Raw genomic sequence first — 22,570 nt, forward strand, 5'->3', positions numbered from 1 at the left:
ATCCATTTGTTTAAATACAACAATGACCCTTGGTTAACAATCACCAAGACTTAAAGACACTAAATATGTTAAACATACACGGGAATACATAGTGAATCAAATTCCCACATTCACAAGCACAATATTTACAACTTTCCTCAATTAAAAGTATATATTGATAAGTGGGCGGCAGAACCTAAAACCAATTTGGCCTCATCCATCAAGCATATATAAACTAAAGCACAAAGGCATTTTAAAAGCACCTTAAAAAAATCATGTGGACCCTCAACTTCCAATCCCAGACTAAACCACAAAGGCACTTTAAAAAAAATCATTTTGTTTACTTGCAATTCAAGGGGCTAGTTGTTGGCTTTGTGATGTGGAGGTTGGTTTGTAGACCTTAGCTAACATGTGTTAATTCTTCTTATATTTTGCTTGAAGAGATGTTGGTTTGTAATAATAGCTTGTATTTTGTTGTTTACTTGTGCATTTGCTTTTGTCTAGCTTTTATCATGCACATTAGATGTTTGTTAAAATACTTAGCTGAAACTTGGGACTGAGAGCAAGGCCTTGAACCTTGTTGTATGCATGTTATTTGGTCAAGTAATCTAGTGTTGGTTGTTACCTGTTAGTAGGCCATGTTGCATTCAAATTGTGGTAGTTAAATGTGTTTGGTAATTGATTATTGGGTTGTTTAATGATTGTGGTTAATTAATATTGTTCAAGTGCTTATGGAGAGGCTTGGCCGTTTGGTTACAATTGGTTTTATATTTGTGAAGTTTCAATGTTGAAATTTTGGTGTAAACTGTACATGCATTATGGTATTGACCTTATTGTAGTCCATCATGTTAGGCTTTTCTTAAACACCATCCATTCAAAATTAGGCAATTGTTGTTATCCATTTAAATTTCTTCAGGTTGCTTTATTATCCCCCTTGCTTTCGCTGCATAGGTTTGTTATTTTGTATAAGTGCAATCTTGTCTTCATCACAAGCTCTGTAGTTGTTATAATATTCCCTCATTATAGCTTATTAGCTTCAATTTGTTCATAATCCCTTTTTTAGAATTTAGATCTTATATATATATATATATATATATATATGCATGTAAATATTGCTCTCTTTTTAGTGACTTCTTATATCCTTTATTTATAATGACCATGCATGGTTTAGTAGATGGGATTTCTCTGCTGTCTTTTTCTCTTTGAAAGCTATTTGTATTGCATTGGAACATGTGACACTCTCACAATCATCACCATTTGCACTTGGTTTGGTTTTGTTTCCATCATTTTGTTGTTACAGAACTTCATTGTTAACTTCCCGCTGATGTTCATTAGTGGTGGGTTTCAGCCCTTAATCGTTGATAACTGTATTTGTGAAGGCCGGCACACTTTTGACTTTAGAGGGCTTAAGTACCAGATGTCCTGTTTAGAATTGGTTAGTCTCAAAGTTGTGTTTAGGTCCATGTTGTTAGTAAGCGCATTGTAGACTAAGAAGCAGCATAGTTTTTGGATCAGAGGACTTTTACAAAGTAATTAGAGTTGTTCTATGTTATTTTTTAGGGTCTTACAAAGAAGATTGATTTTGACTTTCAGCTGCGAGTTGAAGCTTGAAAAAACTTCAGATAAGTAATCCATGTGTAAATTATTTCATTATTTTTACAATAATAATATTTTTAGATGATAGATTTTACTTTCCGAATTCTAGAATTTCATATTGCTGTCCACACTGCGAACAGAGTCTTTTACCATTACCAGTCAAATTCCACATCACTGACTTCTCCAGCTCCCGCTCCCAAAGTCCGGAACCTGACAGCCTAGTCTCCAGTCAACCCTGTCTTTTGCCAACTCCTTATACTGACGATATTAACCGCTGTCAGGTAGAATGGTAAATAAATTTATTCCACCGAGAGCAACCACTGTCAGGTTAAAGCCCAGAGTCTCAGATCTCACTACCAACAATATGGAATGCTTTGTTGATAAATAGTCTCAAACTACAGCCACACAAGTTCTTCATTATCTATGAGACAGAAAAATATCTTGACGATGCCTTGTCAAAATTGTTGGTTGGCACTCAAATTCCAGAATTGTAAATAAGATAAGAACTTCATCATTCATGTAGTCTCTTGTTTGTTTGATACTATTGTTTGGCTTCTTTAGATAGAGAGCTACAGACAGATTGTTTATGTGATTAAAACAAACCAAAAATTAGAAGATAGACAAAAAAAAAATTAATGGCCGAGCTTGCAGTGCGTTCTGTAGTCCAGAAACTTGGTAATCTGATAGTGCAAGAAGCCATGGATTTGCATGGAGTGAGAGATCAAGTGGAGTGGTTGGAACGAGAATTGCGGCGAATGCAGTGCTTCTTAAAGGATGCAGATGCAAAGAAGAACAAGGGAGGTATTGATGGTGAGAGGGTGAAGAACTGGGTCACAGAGATGAGAGACGTTGCTTTCGAAGCCGAGGACATCATTGACTCTTACATGGATTTAAAGCTCCGTGGACAACAAAAGGATGGCTGCATTGGTTTCCTTGAACGGTATGCTTTGCAGACAACAATTTGTTTATTTATTTATTTTTAATGAAATTGTAGGTAGAGAGGGGCACAGGCTGGTTAACCAAACCCGCCGGGCTCAAACTGGAGAGCTTGGATTGGTATTTGGAAGACCGATAATCAGCCCAGCCAACACTATTGGTTTATTTTAATGAAAGCTTTAAATTTGTATTTTTTTAATCTAAGGTTAAAGCAACAAAAATTAATTGAAATTATAGGATTTTAGAGTTCTTAAATTTCTCTAAATTATTAATTTGATCAATTGAAATTTAATTATAGATACATAAAAAATAAATTATAGTTGATAGGTTTAAGAATATAACTATTTTTTTTTCTCTCAGGTATATGTTTATTCTTGTTGAATTAATTGGCCTGCACAAGGTTCATGTGGATCTTAAAGGGGTGAAAGTTAGGATGCATGAGCTATCTGAAAGTAGAACATCATATGGAATTGCTAATATAGGTGAAACAATTGGCACAACTAGTCAATTTAGAAGCCAAGATGTGATCCCTATATTGCCTCAATTGAATGAGGAAATTGATATTATTGGTTTTGATGATGAGAAGGAAAAGATTGTGCAGGAGTTGGTCGACATAACCAATACAAATAGGTCAGTAATCTCTATAGTCGGTTTTGGTGGCTTGGGAAAGACAACAATTGCTAAATCAATTTATAATGATCCTAAAGTCAGAAAAAATTTTGACAGACTTGCATGGGTAATCATATCTCAAGAATATAATATCCTTGAGATAGTGAAAAAAATCTTGTCTGCAGTGTCAATAACTTCATCAGGAGACACAATCGAAAAGCTCTCAGCTAAACTTTTTAATGAATTGACAATTGGCAAATACTTGGTTGTTCTTGATGATGTTTGGGAAGAAAATGTATGGGATCAATTACAAAAAGTTTTTCCGGATGTTGATAATGGAAGTAGAGTAATAATCACCACTCGCTTTTTAAACATTCCTAAAATTGCAGATCCTACCGCCCAACCTCATGAACTACGTTTCTTAAATGAAAATGAAGGCTGGGAGTTGTTCCTTCGAAGGGTCTTCCCAAGACAAAATATTGAAACATGCTGTCCCATTTATTTGGTTGATTCTGCTCGTAAGCTTGTCAAGAGGTGCAAGGGTTTGCCCCTAGCTCTAATAGTCGTCGGAGGACTTGTGTCAACTAAACCAAAAAACAAAGATGCATGGGAGAAAATTGTAAAGAGCATGAAATGGCAATTTGTAGAAGGTGGAGAAAGATGTCTAGAAATACTAGCATTGAGTTATAATGATTTGCCATATTACTTGAAGTCATGCTTTCTTTATTTTGGTTGCTTCCCACAGGACATGGCTATTCCTGCAAAAACATTAATTAGACTGTGGTCAGCGGAAGGTTTCTTACCGACAAAAAATGGTAAAACAATAGAAGAAGTTGGAATGGATTGTCTAGAGGAGTTGGCACAAAGATGTATGATACAAGTTACCAAGCGAAAATATGATGATAGTGCAAGCTATTGCCGAATCCATGATCTCTTGCGTGACATGTGCATTTCAGAAGCCAAAGAAAACAGATATCTTGAAATATACAAGAATGGCACTGCAAATTGTGGAACAAAGACAAATGCAGCTCGACGACTAATGATATGTCAGGAGATTGAGACTCTAAACTATTCTAACTCAAAGTTGCGGGGTTTATTCTACTACAATGAATATATTTATAATACTCTGGCCTTCAAAGCTCTTAATGAACAGTTTGGTGGATTTAAATTATTAAGGGTGCTTTATTTGAATAGTTTGGATATGTCAGAATTTCCAAGTGGAATCAAATCATTAGCTCATTTGAGATATCTTGAGTTGCATGTTGACAATCCGAAGGAAGTTCCATCATGGATTGGTCATCTCCGCAATCTCCAGACTTTAATTGTACATTGTCGAATGTTTATAGGAAAGATATCAGATTCACTCTGGACAATTGAAAATCTCAAGCATGTTGATCTAGGCATATCATCATCGGTTCCTCCACCAAATATGGGAAATATTGAATTGAAGAATTTGGAGACTTTAAAATGGGTACCTGCTGGAGAATGGATAGGGAAGATGCTGCCAAAGCTCACAAATCTACGTCAATTGAATATTACGAACATCTCTGTTGATCATGCTGATGCACTATCTTCATCACTCCAGAAATTTGTTCAGCTTGCCTCCTTAACCATACAAGGAGATGAAATTCCTTTGGACAATATTATTACAGCCTTTTTCCAATCAACATTGCCTCAAGAAATTGTATATTTGGGGAGAATTCAACTGTAAACAGCTTCCACGCAACGATGTATTTCCTCAACAACTGGTGAAACTAATTCTGATAAATTCTCAATTGGAACAAGACCCAATGGCAACACTAGAGAAGCTGGAATTTCTCAAATATCTATCACCTGGAAATCAGTCATATAGAGGCAAAACAGATGATATGTTCAGCAGCGGGTTTCCCTCAACTATTTTCCTTGACAATCGTCGGTTTTTATGCACTTGAGGAGTGGAAGATCGAGGAGAAGGCAATGCCATGTCTCAAGTATTTACACATCGCTTATTGTTCAGAGTTGAAGGTGCTTCCTGAAGGACTGAAGAATGTGCCACTTGATCAACTGGTATTGCGTTCCATGTCCGAAGAATTAGAAACCAGGGTTAAGGAGAAGACAGGAGAAGACTGGTCTAAGATACAACATGTGCACAACTTCTCCATTAAACCTTAAGTGAGTTCCTTTAGTTATTTAGTATAACCTTGATTTCTCTATTACCTTTCCATTTCATCTTAGAATTAACTCTTCTCTTAATATTTCAGCATATGCAGCAATGGATATTATGTTCAGTTGTTACTTGTTAGCTGCCTTCAAAGGTAAGGCTTAACATTTTATTAATTTTTATTTATTATGTTTTGTTATTAAGGAAATATGCTTATCCTTTTTTTGAAAAATTAAAATATCAAATGGAAATAAGATGGATTTATATAGGAATGAGCGAGGAGTACTTTTGGACTTCAAAGGAGCGATAGATTAAAAAGCAAGGAAGACTCATGCATGAAATTTCTTGTAAACTCTGCTTTATTTACTGAACTCCAGATTAAGAAGCAAGCAAGGAAGACTCATTGATTTATATGGATTTATATGTCTGTGTGGATGTTTTGTGATTTTTATTCATATATTGTAATTGTGTTTGATACTTTGTGGTTTTTACACCTAGCTATCTACCTGTGTGACGTTGTATCTCTATTTTCATTTTGACAATATGTAGTTGTTGTTTCCAAACATTATGATGCAATATTGTACTATTATCTTTTTTTTTAAACAATACATAATATATAATAATGCCAAACACTAGAATTAATACAGCATGATAACTTTTTTAAGCTGACTCTCATTTCAAATTTTAAAAAACAATAATTGAATTTGAAAAAGAAAAATAATTTTTCATTCATTAATCTCATAATTTTATTATTTTTGTTTTTGAAACGTTTAATTTATTTTATCACAAATTGGCATATATAACAAAGCATTATGTTTGCAATTTATATTGAGGGCCTGTTTGATAAACATGTGAGGAAAGGAGTGTATTTCTGGAATTATTCTCTGATATTATTCTCTTATTCACATAGATGTTATTCAATTATAAAGCCTAGTGAACTACTATTGTTGTGGCAATAAATTCCGTCTCTGTAGTAGATTGTGTTGCAATCTCCTGGTTGCTAAAAAGAGCAATCTAGCCCAATAATTATATAGAAAATCTTAATAAACAAAAAAATTTTTTTGCACCCTCTTAAACTCGAGACCATAATCAACTATACCTCTTATATATATATATATATATATATATATATATATATTTGAAAAACTAAATAAACCACATTTATTAAAAAATCAAAACCGGAAAAAACATAATATGAGCCAAGACTCTTCAAAAGCATCCATCAAGAGTGGGATGAGAAGACAACCAGACAACCAAAAGAAAAGAAAAAAAATAAAGGAACCTAAAGGAAAGGAAGTTCATTTAGAGGTACAACGACATCAAAATAAAGACTAGCCCTTACCTCAAATATATCTTACTATTGTTTTTGTTGCTTTCAAGTATATTTCATTTAACACATTGCAGAAATCAAAACAAGAGATTTACAACAAAATAGAATGTCAGACCTTGTTGCAGTGAGATACAATAAACATCCAATCAAACTTCTATAATATTCTTCATCAATTTTATCAATCTCGTCATCTTTGCTTAGCGCTAGTGTTGTTTCTTTGTTTTTTTATTTTTATTTTTATTTTTATTTTTATTTTTATTTTTATTTTTATTTTTATTTTTTTTAAGTTTTGCATGTCCTCATTGTAAAATAATAAATAAAAAAATTAAGAATCAGATCTTTTTAACAAATTAGCCAAGAAAGTAAAGAATTTAATTTACATAAAGCATGGAATTTTTTGAAAACGACTTTAAAAACAATGAAAAAATTGTTTATTAGCAATTAAATTCTACAATGCCACATCCCCTTCTCCATTGTGAAATACCATCCTTGAAATAGGTTAATGGTAGTGACATTAACTTTTATAAAAAAGATCGAGGATTTAATTGTTTTCGAAAGCATGATTAAAAATTTAGTGGGTATAGAATGATTTATTCACATTGTATAATAAAGACACACACCCTCACGTCTCCATAACTTGTTGCGAAGCAACAATGTTGGCACAATCTAAGGCGCAGTGATAAACAGGGTAAATATCTCTCAAATACCCCATAGGCACATGTATGCCCGCATCTTTATGTATCCCGATAATACTACGATCTGAAATAAAGACTTCATACCAGTGATGACAAGATGATCCCATGACACTAGATGGTATCCAATATATGAATCCCGGGTGAACAGATGTATTTAAGCAAGATGAGATACATGCTAAGCAGGTGAGATGCACCAACACCACGACTTTACTTTGTACATCTACAAATGTCATACTCACTGGCTATCCAAAATCTTGGAAAGTCAACTATGCATGTAAATAGGTAAAATATCTTTTAAAAAAATTTTAAAAAAAAACTTTTCCAATTCCCAGCCAAATTCCGGAATCTCACAAACTAGTCTCCAGTAAACTCTGTTTTCTACTTACTCCTTACAGGGCAGATATAACCCCGAAATTGTAAAGACAACACATCCCACCAACAACCGTGTGGACCTGCTCTGTGGAAAAATATCCACAAACTACAACCACACAAGCTCTTCTTCATTTATGAGAGAATTAAAGAATAATATCTTGCCGGTTTCCAGTCAAATTTGTCTGCTAGCACTCAAATTCAATATCTAAAGATAAGATGAGCACTTCATCATTCATGTAGTCTCTAGTTAGTGTGATGCTCAAATTTGACTACTTTAGATAGAGAGTTGCAGATGGACTGTTTATGTGATTAAAACAAATTACAAAAGAGAAGGCAGAAACAAATTAATGGCTGAGGCTGCAGTGTGTGCTCTAGTCCGGAAACTTGGTGATCTGATAGTGCAAGAAGCCATAAATTTGCATGGAGTGAGAGGGGAAGTAGAGTGGTTGGAACGAGAACTGCGGCGAATGCAGTGCTTCTTGAAGGATGCAGATGCAAAGAAGAACAAGGGTGATGATGAGAGGGTGAAGAACTGGGTCACAGAGATGAGAGATCTGGCTTTTGAAGCTGAGGACATCATTGACACTTTCATGTATTTAAAGCTGCGTAGACAACAGAAGCAGCCTGGTTGCATTGGTTTCATGAAGAGGTATGTTTTACAAACACCACTTTATTTATTTATTTGTCTTCTTTCTTTTTATTAATTTTTTAATCACGAAAATAACCCGTTTCTTTTTTACTTCTGAAAATAAGGAATTAACGGTGTTAATACTAAAACCATTTGGGCTTTATTAAATCTGTGTTTTTAGAATAAACATCTCATAGAGTTTTGAGATAGGATACTGAGTTATTTTTCTTAGATAAAAATGTCCTGCTAGATTTGCACATAGTACACACTACACATGATGGCCTATTCTCAATTTCTTTCCCACATTCTCATGAGCGTTTCTTGTTCTTTTCACTCACATTTCTAGTGATTTGAGATATAAAAATTTTATCTATTTATATAATTACCAAGCATCTGTCATTTCCTTATTAATCAAAACATAATGTACCAAACCTTCTACAATCTTATCCAATTGTCTAGGAATGCTCGAAAGATTCATAAACTACACACACCATGCTAAAAAAGCTTTATGTATTGTTTATTATTATGAAAGTTTTAAATTTGCATTTTTTTAATCTAGGTATAAATTAATTTAAAGTATAGGATAAGTAAGATGAATATCTCAATCAAACTTTTGAGTTCTTAGTTTTCTCTAATTTTTTTTTTATCAAAGGAAAATTGATTATAGATGCATTAAAAAGAATGAAGCAGATTGGTATAAGAAATAACAATGATTTTTCTCCAGGTATGTATTTATACTTGATGAATTAGTCAATAGACACAAGATTCATGTAGATGTTGAAGTGATAAAAACCAAGTTGCAGGAGCTATCTCAAAGTAGATTATTATATGGCATTGCCAACATAGGTGAAACAATTGGCACAACTAGTCACTACAGAAGTCAACATGTGATCCCTATATTGCCCCAACTGAGTGATGACATTGATATGGTTGGCTTTGATGATGAGAAGAAAAAGATTGTGCAAGAGTTGGTTGACATAAACAATACAAATCGGTCAGTGATCTCTATAGTTGGTATGGGTGGTCTGGGAAAGACTACACTTGCCAAATCTGTTTATAATGATCTTGAAGTCAAGAGAAGTTTTGATGTATTTGCATGGGTAATCATATCTCAACAAAGTATACCATCCTTGAGATTTTGAAGGGAGTCTTGTCGGAAAAAGTTGGATACTTCATCGAAGATACAATCCAAAACCCTCTCAAAGAAAAGTTTTGTGAAAAATTAAATAAAGGAAAGTACTTGGTTGTCCTTGATGACGTTTGGAAAGATGTTGTATGGAATGAATTATTAAAAGTCTTTCCGGATGTTAATAATGGAAGCAGAGTTATTATCACCGCTCGCTCTTCAAATGTCATTAATATTGCGGATCCTACCACCAAACTTCATAATTTTGCGTTGCCTTTTATGAAAACGAGGCTTTGGAGTTGTTTCTTCGCAAGGTCTTCCCAAGACAAGACATTGAAACATGTTGCCCGATATATTTGGTTGACTATGCTCATCAGCTTGTTCAAAGGTGCAAGGGTCTACCATTGGCACTAGTAGTCCTTTGGGGGACTTGTCTCAACTAAACCACAAACCCAAGATGCATGGCGAGAAAGTTGTTGAGAGCATGAAAGGGCAATTTGTGGAAGGTGGAGAAAGGTGTCTAGAAATACTTGCATGGAGTTATAATGATTTGCCATATTACTTAAAAATCATGTTTTTCTTTTATTTTTAGTTGCTTCACAGAGGACAAGGATATTCCTGCAAAAACATTAATTAGATTGTGGTCAGCGAAGGTTTCTTACCAAGAAAAATGGTAAAACAATAGAAGAAATTGGAATGGATTGTTTCGAGGAGTTGGCACAAAGATGCATGTTACAAGTTAGCAAGCGGAAATATGATAATAGTGCAAGGTATTGCCGAATCCATGATCTCTTGCGTGATATGTGCATTTCAGAAGCCAAAGAGAGCAGAGATCTTGAAATCTACAAGAATGACACTATAGACTGTGCAACAACGTCTAATGCAGCTCGACGACTGATTATATTTAATGAGATTGGGACTCTAAATTATTCTAACTCAAAGTTGAGGGGTTTATTTTACTATGAATATATTTATAATCCTACGACCTTCAAAGCTCTCAATAGGCAGTTTAGCAGCTTTAAATTATTGAGAGTACTCTGTTTTAATAGTCAGTATATGCAAGAATTTCCAAATGAAATTAAATCATTAATTCATTTAAAATATCTTGAGTTGCATTCTAACCATCTGAAGGAAGTTCCATCATGGATTGGTCAGTTTCGCAATCTTCAGACTTTTATTATCGCAAGTGGTAATATGAAAGAGATATCAGATTCACTCTGGAGGATTGACAATCTCAGGCATGTTGATTTTGATAATCACTCAGATGCTCGTCCACCAAATATGGGAAATAATATTGTACTAAAGAATTTGCATACTTTGAATGGGGTACATGCTGGATCATGGATAGGGAATATGTTGCCAAAGCTCACAAATCTGCGCAAATTGAAAAATCAAGAAAAGTCTCTTATGATCATGCCAATGCACTATCTTCATCACTCCAGAAATTGGGTCATCTTGCTTCCTTATCTATACAAGGAAATTTAATTCTGTTGGACAATATCGTTAAAGCCTTTTCCAAGCAACATTGCCTCAAGAAATTGTCTCTTTATGGGAAGTTGAACTGCAAACAACTTCCATGCAACAATGTATTTCCTCAACAATTACTGAAAACTAGAGTTGGATAAATCTCATTTGGAGCAAGATCCAATGGCAACACTAGAGAACCTGCAATTTCTTAAATATCTTTCACTTGGAATGCTGTCATATCGAGGCAAAAAGATGATATGTTCAGCAACAGGTTTCCCGCAACTACTGTCCTTGTCCATCACGTATTTTTGACAAACTTGAGGAGTGGAAGATAGAGGAGAACTCAATGCCATGTCTCAAATATTTAAAGCTTGTTGCTTGTCTAAAGTTGAAGGTGATTCCAGAAGGACTGAAGAATGTGCCACTTGATCAATTGGAATTGAGTCAAATGCCTGAAGAATTAGAAACCAGGATTAAGGAGAACACAGGAGAAGACTGGTACAAGATACAACATGTGCCCAACATCTCCGCTAGTTATTATTAGGTGAGTTCCTTTAATTATTTGACATAACTTTGATTTCTGCTATTAGCTTTCCATTTCATCTTAGAATTAACTCTCATCTTGATATTTCAGCATGAAGTAATGGATACATATATATTGGCTTCCTTCAAAAGGTAAGTCTAAATATTTTATTAATTTTTACTTGTATATATGCATGCTTTGCTATGAAGAAATTACCACAATATCAAAAGGAAAATATGGATTTATGTACATAGGGGTGAGTGAGAAGTACTTCAGAACTTCGGAGGAGCTCTACATTAAGAAATAAGGGAAGCTCATGCATGAAGTTTCTTGTGAACTCGTCGTTGTTTTATGATTGGGCGGATGTTTGTGAATTTATTCATGTAATGCAATTGGATTTTACTGTGTTTATATACCCAGATATATGTGGGTGTTTGTGACTCTATTCTTGTGATGTAATTGGGTTTGATACTCTGGTTTTACACCTATCAATGTGTCTGACGATGTAATAACTCACTATTTTTATTATGACAATATATAATTATTGTTTACTTAAGTTATGATACAATTTCACACTGTTTTGTTTGTTTTGTAAACAATGCATAATACATAGCAATGCCAAACACTAGGATAAACACAACATGATAACTTTTCCAAGTAACTCTCATTTCAATTTCTAGAACACAATAATAGATGCTGAAAAAGGTAACAATTTTTTCATTTATTTATCTCAAAAATTGTATGATCTGTTCTAAAAGCATTAAATTTCCATTCATCACTTACTTGACATATTTCACATTTTTTTTAAAAATAAATAAACCACCTACATTAATAGAAAGGAATCATAAGAAAATTATAACAATACAAAAGAAAAACACTAACTAATAAAATGTATGACACCTCCTCAACTCCAAGAGTGATCCTTCGTGGCCTGACTGAAAAGACCTCAGTTGCCTTTAGGCGGATTTCATCGGCTCAATCACCAGTTATTTTGTCCTTTTTGTGTGTTGCCCCAGGTGTGCATCATCCTTGGTGATGCCCTCCTAGTTCCCTGTTGGTTTATGCTTTCTTCTTTGTTTCTGTTCTGTTCGTCCTTAATGTGCATGTGTTTCTTTGTTTCTTTTTTTTTGTGCTTGTACTCGTTTGTTTGTTCTCATCAGGTGTTTTTAATAAATATGTGGTTTATCTATTTTATTTAATAAAATAAAAAAAAATGCAACTACAACAAACATATTCACTTTATTAAAAAAAACATCTAAAAAAACACAAACATATTCACTAGGTGTGGAACAAAAGAATGTCATACACTGAGTTTATCAAAGATAGGAAATTTCATTGTTTGATCACTGAAGCAGCACTATTGATTATTATTTTAACTGAATAATAGGCGATAAAGCGTCTTTTTTATGAATATAAAAGATCTTACACGATATTAAAGATCTTGTCGAGGGAGAAATTTAAAACGCATGACTCTTTCTTTTTACACTTTGGTGTTATATCATTGGGCTATCCAATGATTGACGCATATACTTTTGTAGATTTAATTCAAAAAGAATGTTTTGAATTTTTTTCATGGATATATCCCAGGTGTAACCACAAAGGCACTTTAAAAAGCACTTTAAAAAAATCATGTGGACCCCACCTTCAAGTCAACTATTCAATCCCTCCAATTCTCCCCTCTTCCTTTCTTGTGTAGCTTTAGGTGAGAACTAGGTGAAATTAAGTTGAGACCCTCTTTGTTTTCCTGGTGTGCTTGGCAGATAGGAGTGGCTTCAAGGGTATTGATTGTGGGCTTGAATATTGCAACTAGCCAGGTAAAGTCTCTTGTCTAGAATTTTCAGTTTGTTTACTTGCAATTCAGGGGGCCTAGTTGTTGGCTTTGTGATGTGAAGGTTCGCTTATAGACCTTAGCCAACATATGTTAATTCTTCCTATATTTTGTTTGTAGAGATGTTGGTTTGTATTGATAACTTGTATTTTGTTGTCTACTTGTGCATTTGCTTGGTCTTTTGCAATGCACATTAGATGTTTGTTAAAATACCTAGCTGAACCTTGGGACTGAGAGCAAGGCCTTGAACCTTGTTGTATGCATGTTGTTTGGTCAAGTAATCTAGTGTTGGTTGTTACCTGTTAGCAGGCCATGTTGCATCAAATTGTGTTAGTTAAATGTGTTAGGTGGTTGGTTATTGGGTTGATTAACTCAATGCATGTGGTTAATTTGGTTATTGGGTTGTTTAATGCATGTGGCTAATTAATGTTGTTTAGGTGCTTATGGAGAGGTTTGGTTACAGTTGGTTTTATATTTGTAAAATTTCAATGTTGAAATTTTGGTTGTAAACTGTACATGCATTATGGTATTGACCTTATTGTACCTCATCATGTTAGGTTTTTCTTAAACATCATCCGTTCAAAATTAGGTAATTGTTATTATCCATTTAAATTATTTCTTCAGGGGTCTTTATTATACTCCTTGCTTTGGCTGCATAGGTTTGTTGTTTTTGTATAAGTGCAATCTTGTCTTCATCACACGCTCTGTAGTTGTTATAATATTCCCTCATTATAACTTATTTGATCCAATTTGTTCATAATCCCTTTTGTAAAATTTAGATCTTATATATATATATATATATATTGTGAAATTCTAGAATGCCACATCTCTTTCTTCATTATGAAATACCATTACTGCAATAGGTGAATAGCAGTGACAATAAAAATTTTTACAAGAAAAAAATCGAGAGTTTGATTCCTTTCGAAAGCATTATTAAAAAAATTTAATATGTATGGAATGATTTGCTCATATTGTGAACATCTGTCTTCTTCCGACTCCTTACAGTGAAGATATCACCCCGAAATTGTAAAGAAATTGTATCGAGAGCAACACATCCCACCAACAACTGAGTGGGCCTGCTATGTGGAAAAAAATAGCCACAAAACTACAGCCACCAAGCTCTTCTTCATTTATGAGAGAATTAAAGAATAATACCTTGACGATTTCCAGTCAAAGTTGTCGGTTCACTCAAATTCCATATCTAAAGATAAGATGAGCTCTAAAAACATTCATATAGTCTCTAGTTTGTTTTGATGCTCATGTTTGGCTTCTTTAGATAGAGAGTTGCAGAGCGGCCTGTTTGTGTGATTAAAACAAATTACAAAAGAGAAGGCAGAAACAAATTAATGGCTGAGGCTGCAGTGGGTGCTCTAGTCCGGAAACTTGGTGATCTGGTAGTGCAGAAGCCATCAATTTGCATGGAGTGAAAAGATCAACTGGAGTGGTTGGAGCGAGAACTGAGGCGAATGCAGTGCTTCTTGAAGGATGCAGATGCAAGGAAGAACAATGGAGATGATGAGAGGGTCAAGAACTGGGTCACAGACATGAGAGATCTGGCTTTTGAAGCTGAGGACATCATTGACTCTTACATGGATTTCAAGCTCCGTAGACAACAAAAGCAGCCTGGTTGCATTGGCTTCATCAAGAGGTATATATGTTCTCCAAACACCAATTTATTTATTCATCATTGTCCATATAAATGTCCATATAAATGTTTATGGTCTTTTTAGACCATTTATAAAAATGAAACGCCTAATGTATATTTTTCATAAGCGTATCTATGAAAAACACCAAGTTTTAGAAATAAAAACTACTTATTTTTTTAAATTAAACACTTGTAAATAAAAAAAAAAAGCTTATATTTTCTTATTTCTTTGACATTAAATCCAAATTGATTATTTTTCATAGTCTGGATTTGCCTGTTCACTATTCAAGTAACAATTCACTGCATTAAGCAGTGATTATTCCAAATGAAATTCACTTATAAATGCATTACCACAACAACATAGTAGATTGGTATAGAAAGCAACTATCTTTTTCTAGGTATGTGTTTATACTTGATAATTGCATTGTCGACACAAAGGTCCATGTGGACATTGAAGGAATAAAAAGCAAAGATGCATGAAGACTATCTAACAGTACAACATCTTATGGAATTTCTAAAATAGGGTGAAACAATTGGCATAACTAGCCAATCTCAAAGCAAAGATATGATCCCTATATTGCCTCAATTGAATGATAAATTGATATTGTTGGCACGGCGATGAGAGAAAAGATTGTACCAGAGGTGGTTGACACAGCAATACAAATCGATCGGTGATCTCTATAGTGGGTATGGTCGATGCAGGGAAGACTACCCTTGCTAAATCCATTTATAATAAACCTAGAAGTCAAGAGAAGTTTTGATATATTTGCATGGGTAATCATATCTCAAGAATCCACTATCTTTTGAGATTTTTGAAGAGAATCTCATTAGAAGTTTCATCAACTCCGTCAAGAGATACAACCAGAGACCTCTCAATGGCTCTTTTTGAAAAATTGAAAGCGAGCAAGTACTTGGTCATTCTTGATGATGTTTGGGATGAAAATGTATGGAATCAATTACAAAAAGTTTTTCCGGATATTAATAATGGAAGTAGGTTATTATCACAACTCGCTTCACAAATGCTCGCTAAGACTGCAAATCTATCATCCAACCACATGAATTGCGCTTCTTAAACAAAAAGGAGGTTTAGGGGAGTTGTTTCTTCGCAAAGGTCTACCCAAGACAAGATATTGAAACATGTTGCTTGAAAATATTTGGTTGGCTACTGCTCATGCGGAGCCTAGTCAAAGAGGTGCGAGGTCTACCATTAGCACTAGTGGTCCTTGGAGGACTCATGTCAACTAAACAGCAATGATGTATGGGAGAAAGTTGTAGAGAGCATGAAATGGCAATTTGTGGAAGGTGGAGAAAGATGTTTAAAAATACTAGCATTAAGTTATAATGATTTGCCATATTACCTGAAGTCGTGCTTTCTTTGTTTTGGTTGCTTTCGTGAGGACTTGACTATTCCTGTGAAAACATTAATTAGATAGTGGAGCAGCAGAAGGCTTTTACCGGCGAAAACTAGTAAAACTGCAGAAGAAATTGGAATGGATTGTCTAGAGGGTTGGCACAAAGATGTATGATCCAAGTTACTAAGCGGGAAATATGATGATGGTGCAAAGTATTGCCGAGATCCATGATCTCTTGCGTGCATGTGTATTTCGAAGCCAATGAAAACAAATATCTTGAAATATACAAGAATGACAATGCAAAGTGTGGAACAAAAGTCAAATGCAGCTCGGCGAGTTAGTAAATATTTAATAGGGAATGAGGAGACTAAACTATTCTAACTCAAAGTTGCGGGCTTTATTCTATGATGGTGAATATATTTTATAATCCTTGACCCATAATGCTCTTAATGAACTCTGTGGTTTAAATTATTAAAGAGTTAGCTTTATTTGAGTGGTCTGTATATGTTAAGGCTTCCAAAGTGAAATCAAATCATTAAATCATTTAAGAATATCTTCGTTTGCATGCTAACACTTTGAAAGAAGTTCCATCATGGATTGGTCATCTCCGCAATCTCAGAGTTTTAGTGTAGTTGGTGGAATTTTAGAAAAGATATCAGATTCACTTTGGACAATTGACAGTCTTAGGCATGTCGATCTATTAATGTCGTCACGGGCTGATCCACCAATTATGGGAAGTAATATTGTACTAATGAATTTGCAAACTTTACAACGGGTAACTGCAGGAGAATGGATGAGAATATGCTGCCAAAGCTCACAAATCTACACAAATTGAAGATCTGTAATGTCTCTGATGATCATGCCAATGCACTATCTTCATCACTCCAGAAATTGGGTCGTCTTGCCTCCTTAACGATCGAAAGGATTGTATTCCTTCAGACAATATCATTACAACATTTTCCAATCAACATTGCCTCAAGAAATTGTCTCTCCATGGAAAGTTCAACTGCAAACAGCTTCCGCAACGATGTATTTCCTCAACGACTAGTAAAAACTAAGTCTTCTATATTCTGAATTGGAGCAAGACCCAATGGCAACACTAGAGAAGCTACAATTTCTCAAATATTTACACCTTGGCTCATATGAGGGCAAACAGATAATATGTTTAGCAACAGGTTTCCCTCAACTGTTGACCTTGTATATTGAATGTTTTTCCTGAACTTGAGGAATGGAAGATAGAAAGGGAACACAATGCCATGTCTCAAGTATTTAAGGATCGCTGATTGTCCAAAATTGACGATGATTCCTGAAGGACTGAAGAATCTGCCACTTGATCAATTGGAATTTTCGGAAATGCATGTAAAATTAACGACTAGGATTAAGGAGAAGACTGGAGAAGACTGGCACAAAATACAACATGTGCCCAACATCTCCATTCAATGGTCTTTAAGTGAGTTCCTTTAATTATTTTGTATAACTCCGGCTTCTGCTATTATTTTTCCATTTCATCTTAGAATTGACTCTCATCTTGATATTTCAGGATGAAGCAATGGACATCTGTAGTATTGCTAGCTGCCTTCAAAGGTTAGTCTTAATATTTTATTAATTTTTAGTCAGCATGTTTTGTTATCAAGGAATTATCAAAATATCAAAAATACATCTCTACAGGGGTTAGTGAGGACTACTTTTGGATTTCACATGAGCTCCAGATTAAGAACAAAGGAATACTCCTGCGTAGAAGTTTCTTCAAAAACTCTATTTTATGTTTGTGTGGAGGTTATATGATTTTATTCATGTAATGTGATTGCCTTTGGCACTTTTAACTTATATCCAAATTCATGTGTGTGTGATTGTGATTTTATTCTTGTATTGCAATTGGGTTTGATGCTTGTGGTTTTGTATCCAAGTACCTTACCATTTTTATTATTATGCATGTAACTACTGTTTCCTTAAATTATGATAAAAATGTTGTAATATTATTAACATATATAAAGCCAAACACTAGGATTAACTCAACATCACAACTTTTCCAACGGATCTTGAAAAAAAAAGACAATGATTTGCCTTCATCCTCCTTAAAATTTTATAATTTGTTTGAGCATTAAATTTCAATTCACACAAAATTGGTGTATAATAATGCTTGGTGTATATAACAAGGCATTATGTCAATAATGTACATTCATATTCACAATACATATACATTCACCAAATATATATATATAAAAACATCATGCGCTAATTATCAAGAATAGATTTCTTTTAATAAAATAAATAAACCACAAATTCTCAGTGATGAAAGAGTCAAACCAAACCCCAGATATTTCATTTAGAAGTAAAATAATTATAACCCTCCTACATCTGCTTTGATTAAAGAAACCAGTACTAAAATCATATATTATTTTGACGGTTTAATATAAGCAGGCTGTTTCCATGAATAAATATGTCCGCATAGCAATGATTTTCACCACATGAATCACCAGGCCTATTCATATCCCATATATATATATATATATATATATTTGAACAATTAAAAAAGCACCTAAAAACATGTGCTCCCAGACAAGGAAAACAAAACACAATATAAACACAATAGACTTAACATTGCAGAAGGCAATGTTGACAATTATACCCTATATATGCCTCTAATATATATAGATAATGATGATAAATAGAGAGAAACATTCTTTTCAATTTCTTTTCTTTACTCTCATGACTAACAAGGGGCCTTTCTTATCCCATGGCATACTTCTGAGTCCAGGAGCGAGCAGTCGACTCATACTTAGCTCTATCAGTCTTATACATATGAGCAATCTCAGGAACAAGGGGATCATCCGGGTTCGGATCCGTCAAGAGTGAGCAAATTGATAACAGAACCTGCAAATTTGAAAAAGTAATTAAGAACTTTGATGATATTGTATAAAATGAAGGTTGTAATGTGCCAGGATGTGTAGCTTCATAGAAGTTTTCATGTATACATACTATGAAACAACCACCATCCATTCCACAAGTAATACAGGGTTATCTGATGAGCAGTTACTACGTATGCTTCAGGCATTATGAAAGTTTATTGAATCCAAATTTCAAAACATGGATACTGTGCCAGAAATTTTAACTTGACATAAACACAAAAGTAAATAGAGGAAAAAACACACCTTGGATATAGTCAGGGCAGGACTCCATTGCTCCTTCAGAATGTCCAAGCAGATACTTCCATTACTGTTGATATTTGGATGAAAAACCTTGGTTCGAAGGAGACCTAATATGAACCTTGTTAGAACAAATGGCTGCAAGTATGTACTGTATTGGAAGGAATTATACATAACAACACAGATAAAGAGTTATTTAACTAAATCAAGGCAAAGTTATACACAAATAAATATATGGCCTGAATTTTTGGCAAGAGACTATCTATGGGGGGCAACCATTGCCAACCAGACAACCTATGCATTAATCTTCAGAAGGCTAACTAGAATGACATTCACAAAAGATGGCGTGAATCATAAAACATCAACTTTATCAAAATCCAAGAGGTCCAATTAACCTCTTGGTTGTACATCTATGATGAATTAAACAGAATTAAAATGGCTCTAAGAAAATGAACCAAAAACTCTGCTATAGCTTATATAGCAAGTAATATTTATCAAGTTGTGGTATCTTTCACATAGTAATTACTGATATATATATCAAACACATTATCAGATATTAAAAATGCATATATGAGGACAAAAAATAGTAGTATACTACAATAGTCAAGTTCATCCATTCTCAAAAGAAAGCATTTCATCATCAGAATTCCAATCTCTGACCATAATAAATGCATTCCCTTCTAAAACTCAAAAACACATAACAATACTCCCACTTTTTAGACATTATTTCTCATAATCCAACCACCATAATAAATCCATTTGGCTTGAGATTCTTAAACAGCATAAACAACACAACGAATGTAGCCAACAAGATTAAACAACACAACGACTGCAGTCACCTATAGACTCCATATGTCATTGTCTCGGTTTTTTTCAACAATCAATGACTAACATAGCTTGTCTTTAGCAAATATCTTGCTTTTACTTTTTGCAACAAGAACAGAGTGACTTCTTAAATTCTTAACTAATATTACCAATACAATCACCACATACCATCATAAATATGATTATGGCTATGAGCCTGAGTCATATAAAATGAGAAAATAACCTATAACCAAATTATATAAAGTGAGAAAGGGCCATACCTTGGGAGGTTTAAATGGGTAATCAGGTGGAAAATGAATGCTAACAAGAAATACACCACCTGCAAAGGGGCTATCAGCAGGACCCATAATAGTTGCTTGCCAGTGGAACATATCCTCAGCCACAGGGCCTAAAACAACAGTCCAGAGACAAACACATCAGCTAACAAACACAACCAGAAAATACAAAATCTTAGTAACAAAAAATCACTTCCAAAGAATTTCCAGGAGTAAAAAGAAGTCATCTTTAGCTATAATTTTGATGATATCAATATAAATTAACATCAAATTAAAAAGCATAATACCAGCACTGCACGAAGTTGGCGGATCCTTCTGCAAGTCCTTCAATTCCTTCAAAATCCTCTTCGAAGCCATGGAACGCTCCAACACAAACAACAATCACTGAAAAAAAAACAAATTAAAACTCAAAAAAGCAACAATTAAAACCCTAAAAATTCCAGAACTTTTCAATCAACACAGACCAATCAAGACCAGAGTTCATCTCCAATCCAAACATGCTACAAAATCACATCACAGATCCCCAAAACAAAACCTAAAATCCAAACTTTCGAGTAAAATTAAAAAAAAAACCCCAAAACCATGAAAATCCCTCATCTCCAACATAGAAATAATCAGGAGGAAAACACGAAAATCAAACGAATCACAGCATCAAAAAGCCAAAAGAACATGAATTAGAACCAAATCAAACACTTTGACAAAGAATCAAATAAAAATCAACGGAAAAGATGACAAAATTTTAAGCAAGATTGGTACCACTCTAGGGCTTTCCTTCGATCTATCGATCGCTCGCTTAGAATACTTCAAATAGAACCGATATTCATTAATTGAAAAAAAAAGGAACATGTTTATATAAACGATGGTGATTGGATGACCGTACGATCGGATATAGATTGATACGTGGACGGTTCCAATTTATTTATGGTTCGCCATGTGCTCATGTATTGCGTGACAAGCACGCAGTGTGCGTAGCACGTGACAGTGGATAATAAGTGATTTGATTTGGGCCTATGGACCTTAAAACCAAGGCTCATTAATGATAACAAACAAACACCCATTTCATAATGAAAAGGGTTTTCGAGTATATATATATATATATTTGTACAATATTATATGAAAATTTGAATATCTACCTCACCCTCAGAAGCTCCTGACTTGAAGATAGCTAAACTTGAGGAGCCAAGCAGCAAACTAAAGAGAAGCCTTAATTTCATCTCCTCTCGTGACTTAGAGCAGGGGGCTCAGTCTGATCTGGTTCTTTCTCAGAGCGAGGGATAGTACATTGATGTTTTTTTTGCCCTTGGAGGGGTCTGTCCTCCTAGTGGTCTTATGTTTTTTTCCCCTTGTTTTGGTTTGTGCTGTGTTCTGTTTTTTTGTTTTTCTTCTCCCACTCCTGATGGGTAGACTGTTAGCACTCCTCTCTGGAGCTTTATTCGTTGGCTCTTTTTTTTAAATGCATGTGGTTTATCCACTTTTTTTTAAAAAAAAAATTAAATATCCAAATGACTTGTATACCCCTGGTTAAAGTGGTTAATTGCCAATATACCTTCCTAGAATTCGAATCTGTTGATGTGCCCTTCTAAAATACTTTTTTCCCCTTATATTTATCTATGATTACAATTTATTTATTTCTTTATTTATTTATAACAAAGGTAACAAGTGACACAGTCAAATGCTAACTTTATTTTTTTCTTATTTTTTATAAAATTTTAAAATAGCAAAAATGAACACTCAAAAAGTCAAAAATAAGACGAGGCAGTATATATTTATAAATGTGCCTCATGCCCCTTGCAAAGATGCTTGCACCTTTTAATTTTCAACAATCTTTTAATTTGCGACTATTTTAGCATGCATGGCATCAAATAGACTTCCTTAACTGAATTAATAAAAATTTTAGGAGGTCACTATACTATGATTATTTTCTATTTTACTCATTGAATTTTAATTTGTTTTTTAGTCACCATACACTAATTTTCTTTCATCGGGAGGTCACCTATAAAAATCCGATCAATAAAACTGAGCTAGCCATTGAAATTGGCTGAGTTGGCTTAGACATATCACCAAGCCAACATAGTCAATTATACCAATTTCGAGGGCC

At 34.2% G+C, this 22,570-nt stretch overlaps 3 protein-coding genes and 3 long non-coding RNA genes across 6 annotated transcripts; 5 read left to right on the forward strand and 1 right to left on the reverse strand.

The window, feature by feature from the left end:
* The first annotated feature begins 1,182 nt into the window (after positions 1-1,182).
* On the forward strand, positions 1,183-4,831 carry LOC120254340 (putative disease resistance protein At1g50180). Its single transcript, XM_039262461.1, has 2 exons — positions 1,183-2,515; positions 2,872-4,831. Exons 1-2 carry the CDS (start codon positions 2,211-2,213, stop codon positions 4,829-4,831), a joined length of 2,265 nt encoding a protein of 754 aa, XP_039118395.1. The 5' UTR covers positions 1,183-2,210.
* A 152-nt stretch (positions 4,832-4,983) lies between these two features.
* On the forward strand, positions 4,984-5,671 carry LOC120254342. The gene is made up of 3 exons (XR_005534597.1): positions 4,984-5,271; positions 5,361-5,414; positions 5,530-5,671. It is a non-coding gene; the product is annotated as an uncharacterized LOC120254342 (long non-coding RNA).
* Positions 5,672-7,909: 2,238 nt separating this feature from the next.
* LOC120254345 (disease resistance protein RPH8A-like) lies at positions 7,910-17,445 on the forward strand. The gene is given in 12 exon segments (XM_039262464.1): positions 7,910-8,306; positions 9,010-9,404; positions 9,789-9,927; positions 10,004-10,064; positions 10,543-10,649; positions 10,760-10,860; positions 11,027-11,184; positions 11,186-11,419; positions 13,162-13,215; positions 14,510-14,623; positions 14,702-14,877; positions 17,286-17,445. Coding segments are annotated over 12 exon segments (2,001 nt in total). The 5' UTR covers positions 7,910-8,004.
* LOC120254343 lies at positions 11,508-11,960 on the forward strand. Its single transcript, XR_005534598.1, has 2 exons — positions 11,508-11,553; positions 11,656-11,960. It is a non-coding gene; the product is annotated as an uncharacterized LOC120254343 (long non-coding RNA).
* A 31-nt stretch (positions 17,446-17,476) lies between the features above and the next one.
* Positions 17,477-17,961, forward strand: LOC120254344. Its single transcript, XR_005534599.1, has 3 exons — positions 17,477-17,676; positions 17,767-17,810; positions 17,895-17,961. It is a non-coding gene; the product is annotated as an uncharacterized LOC120254344 (long non-coding RNA).
* Positions 17,962-18,559: 598 nt separating this feature from the next.
* Positions 18,560-21,357, reverse strand: LOC120254341 (ubiquitin-conjugating enzyme E2-17 kDa-like). The gene is made up of 5 exons (XM_039262463.1): positions 21,229-21,357; positions 20,760-20,856; positions 20,453-20,585; positions 19,379-19,493; positions 18,560-19,100 (listed from the first exon to the last, which is right to left on the reverse strand). Exons 2-5 carry the CDS (start codon positions 20,827-20,829, stop codon positions 18,957-18,959), a joined length of 462 nt encoding a protein of 153 aa, XP_039118397.1. The 5' UTR covers positions 20,830-20,856; positions 21,229-21,357; the 3' UTR covers positions 18,560-18,956.
* Between the last annotated feature and the right edge of the window lie 1,213 nt (positions 21,358-22,570).

Source organism: Dioscorea cayenensis, unplaced genomic scaffold, assembly GCF_009730915.1.
Source record: "Dioscorea cayenensis subsp. rotundata cultivar TDr96_F1 unplaced genomic scaffold, TDr96_F1_v2_PseudoChromosome.rev07_lg8_w22 25.fasta BLBR01000422.1, whole genome shotgun sequence".
NCBI lineage: Eukaryota > Viridiplantae > Streptophyta > Magnoliopsida > Dioscoreales > Dioscoreaceae > Dioscorea > Dioscorea cayenensis.

Coding starts and splice junctions, on each gene's coding strand:
- LOC120254340 (XM_039262461.1), top strand. CDS start 2,211: ATGGCCGAGCTTGCAGTGCGTTCTGTAGTCCAGAAACTTGGTAATCTG. Junction 2,516..2,871: donor TGCATTGGTTTCCTTGAACG/GTATGCTTTGCA, acceptor TTTTTCTCTCAG/GTATATGTTTATTCTTGTTG.
- LOC120254341 (XM_039262463.1), bottom strand. CDS start 20,829: ATGGCTTCGAAGAGGATTTTGAAGGAATTGAAGGACTTGCAGAAGGAT. Junction 20,586..20,759: donor GCCAACTTCGTGCAGTGCTG/GTATTATGCTTT, acceptor CTGTTGTTTTAG/GCCCTGTGGCTGAGGATATG. Junction 19,101..19,378: donor CTGCCCTGACTATATCCAAG/GTGTGTTTTTTC, acceptor TCAAATTTGCAG/GTTCTGTTATCAATTTGCTC.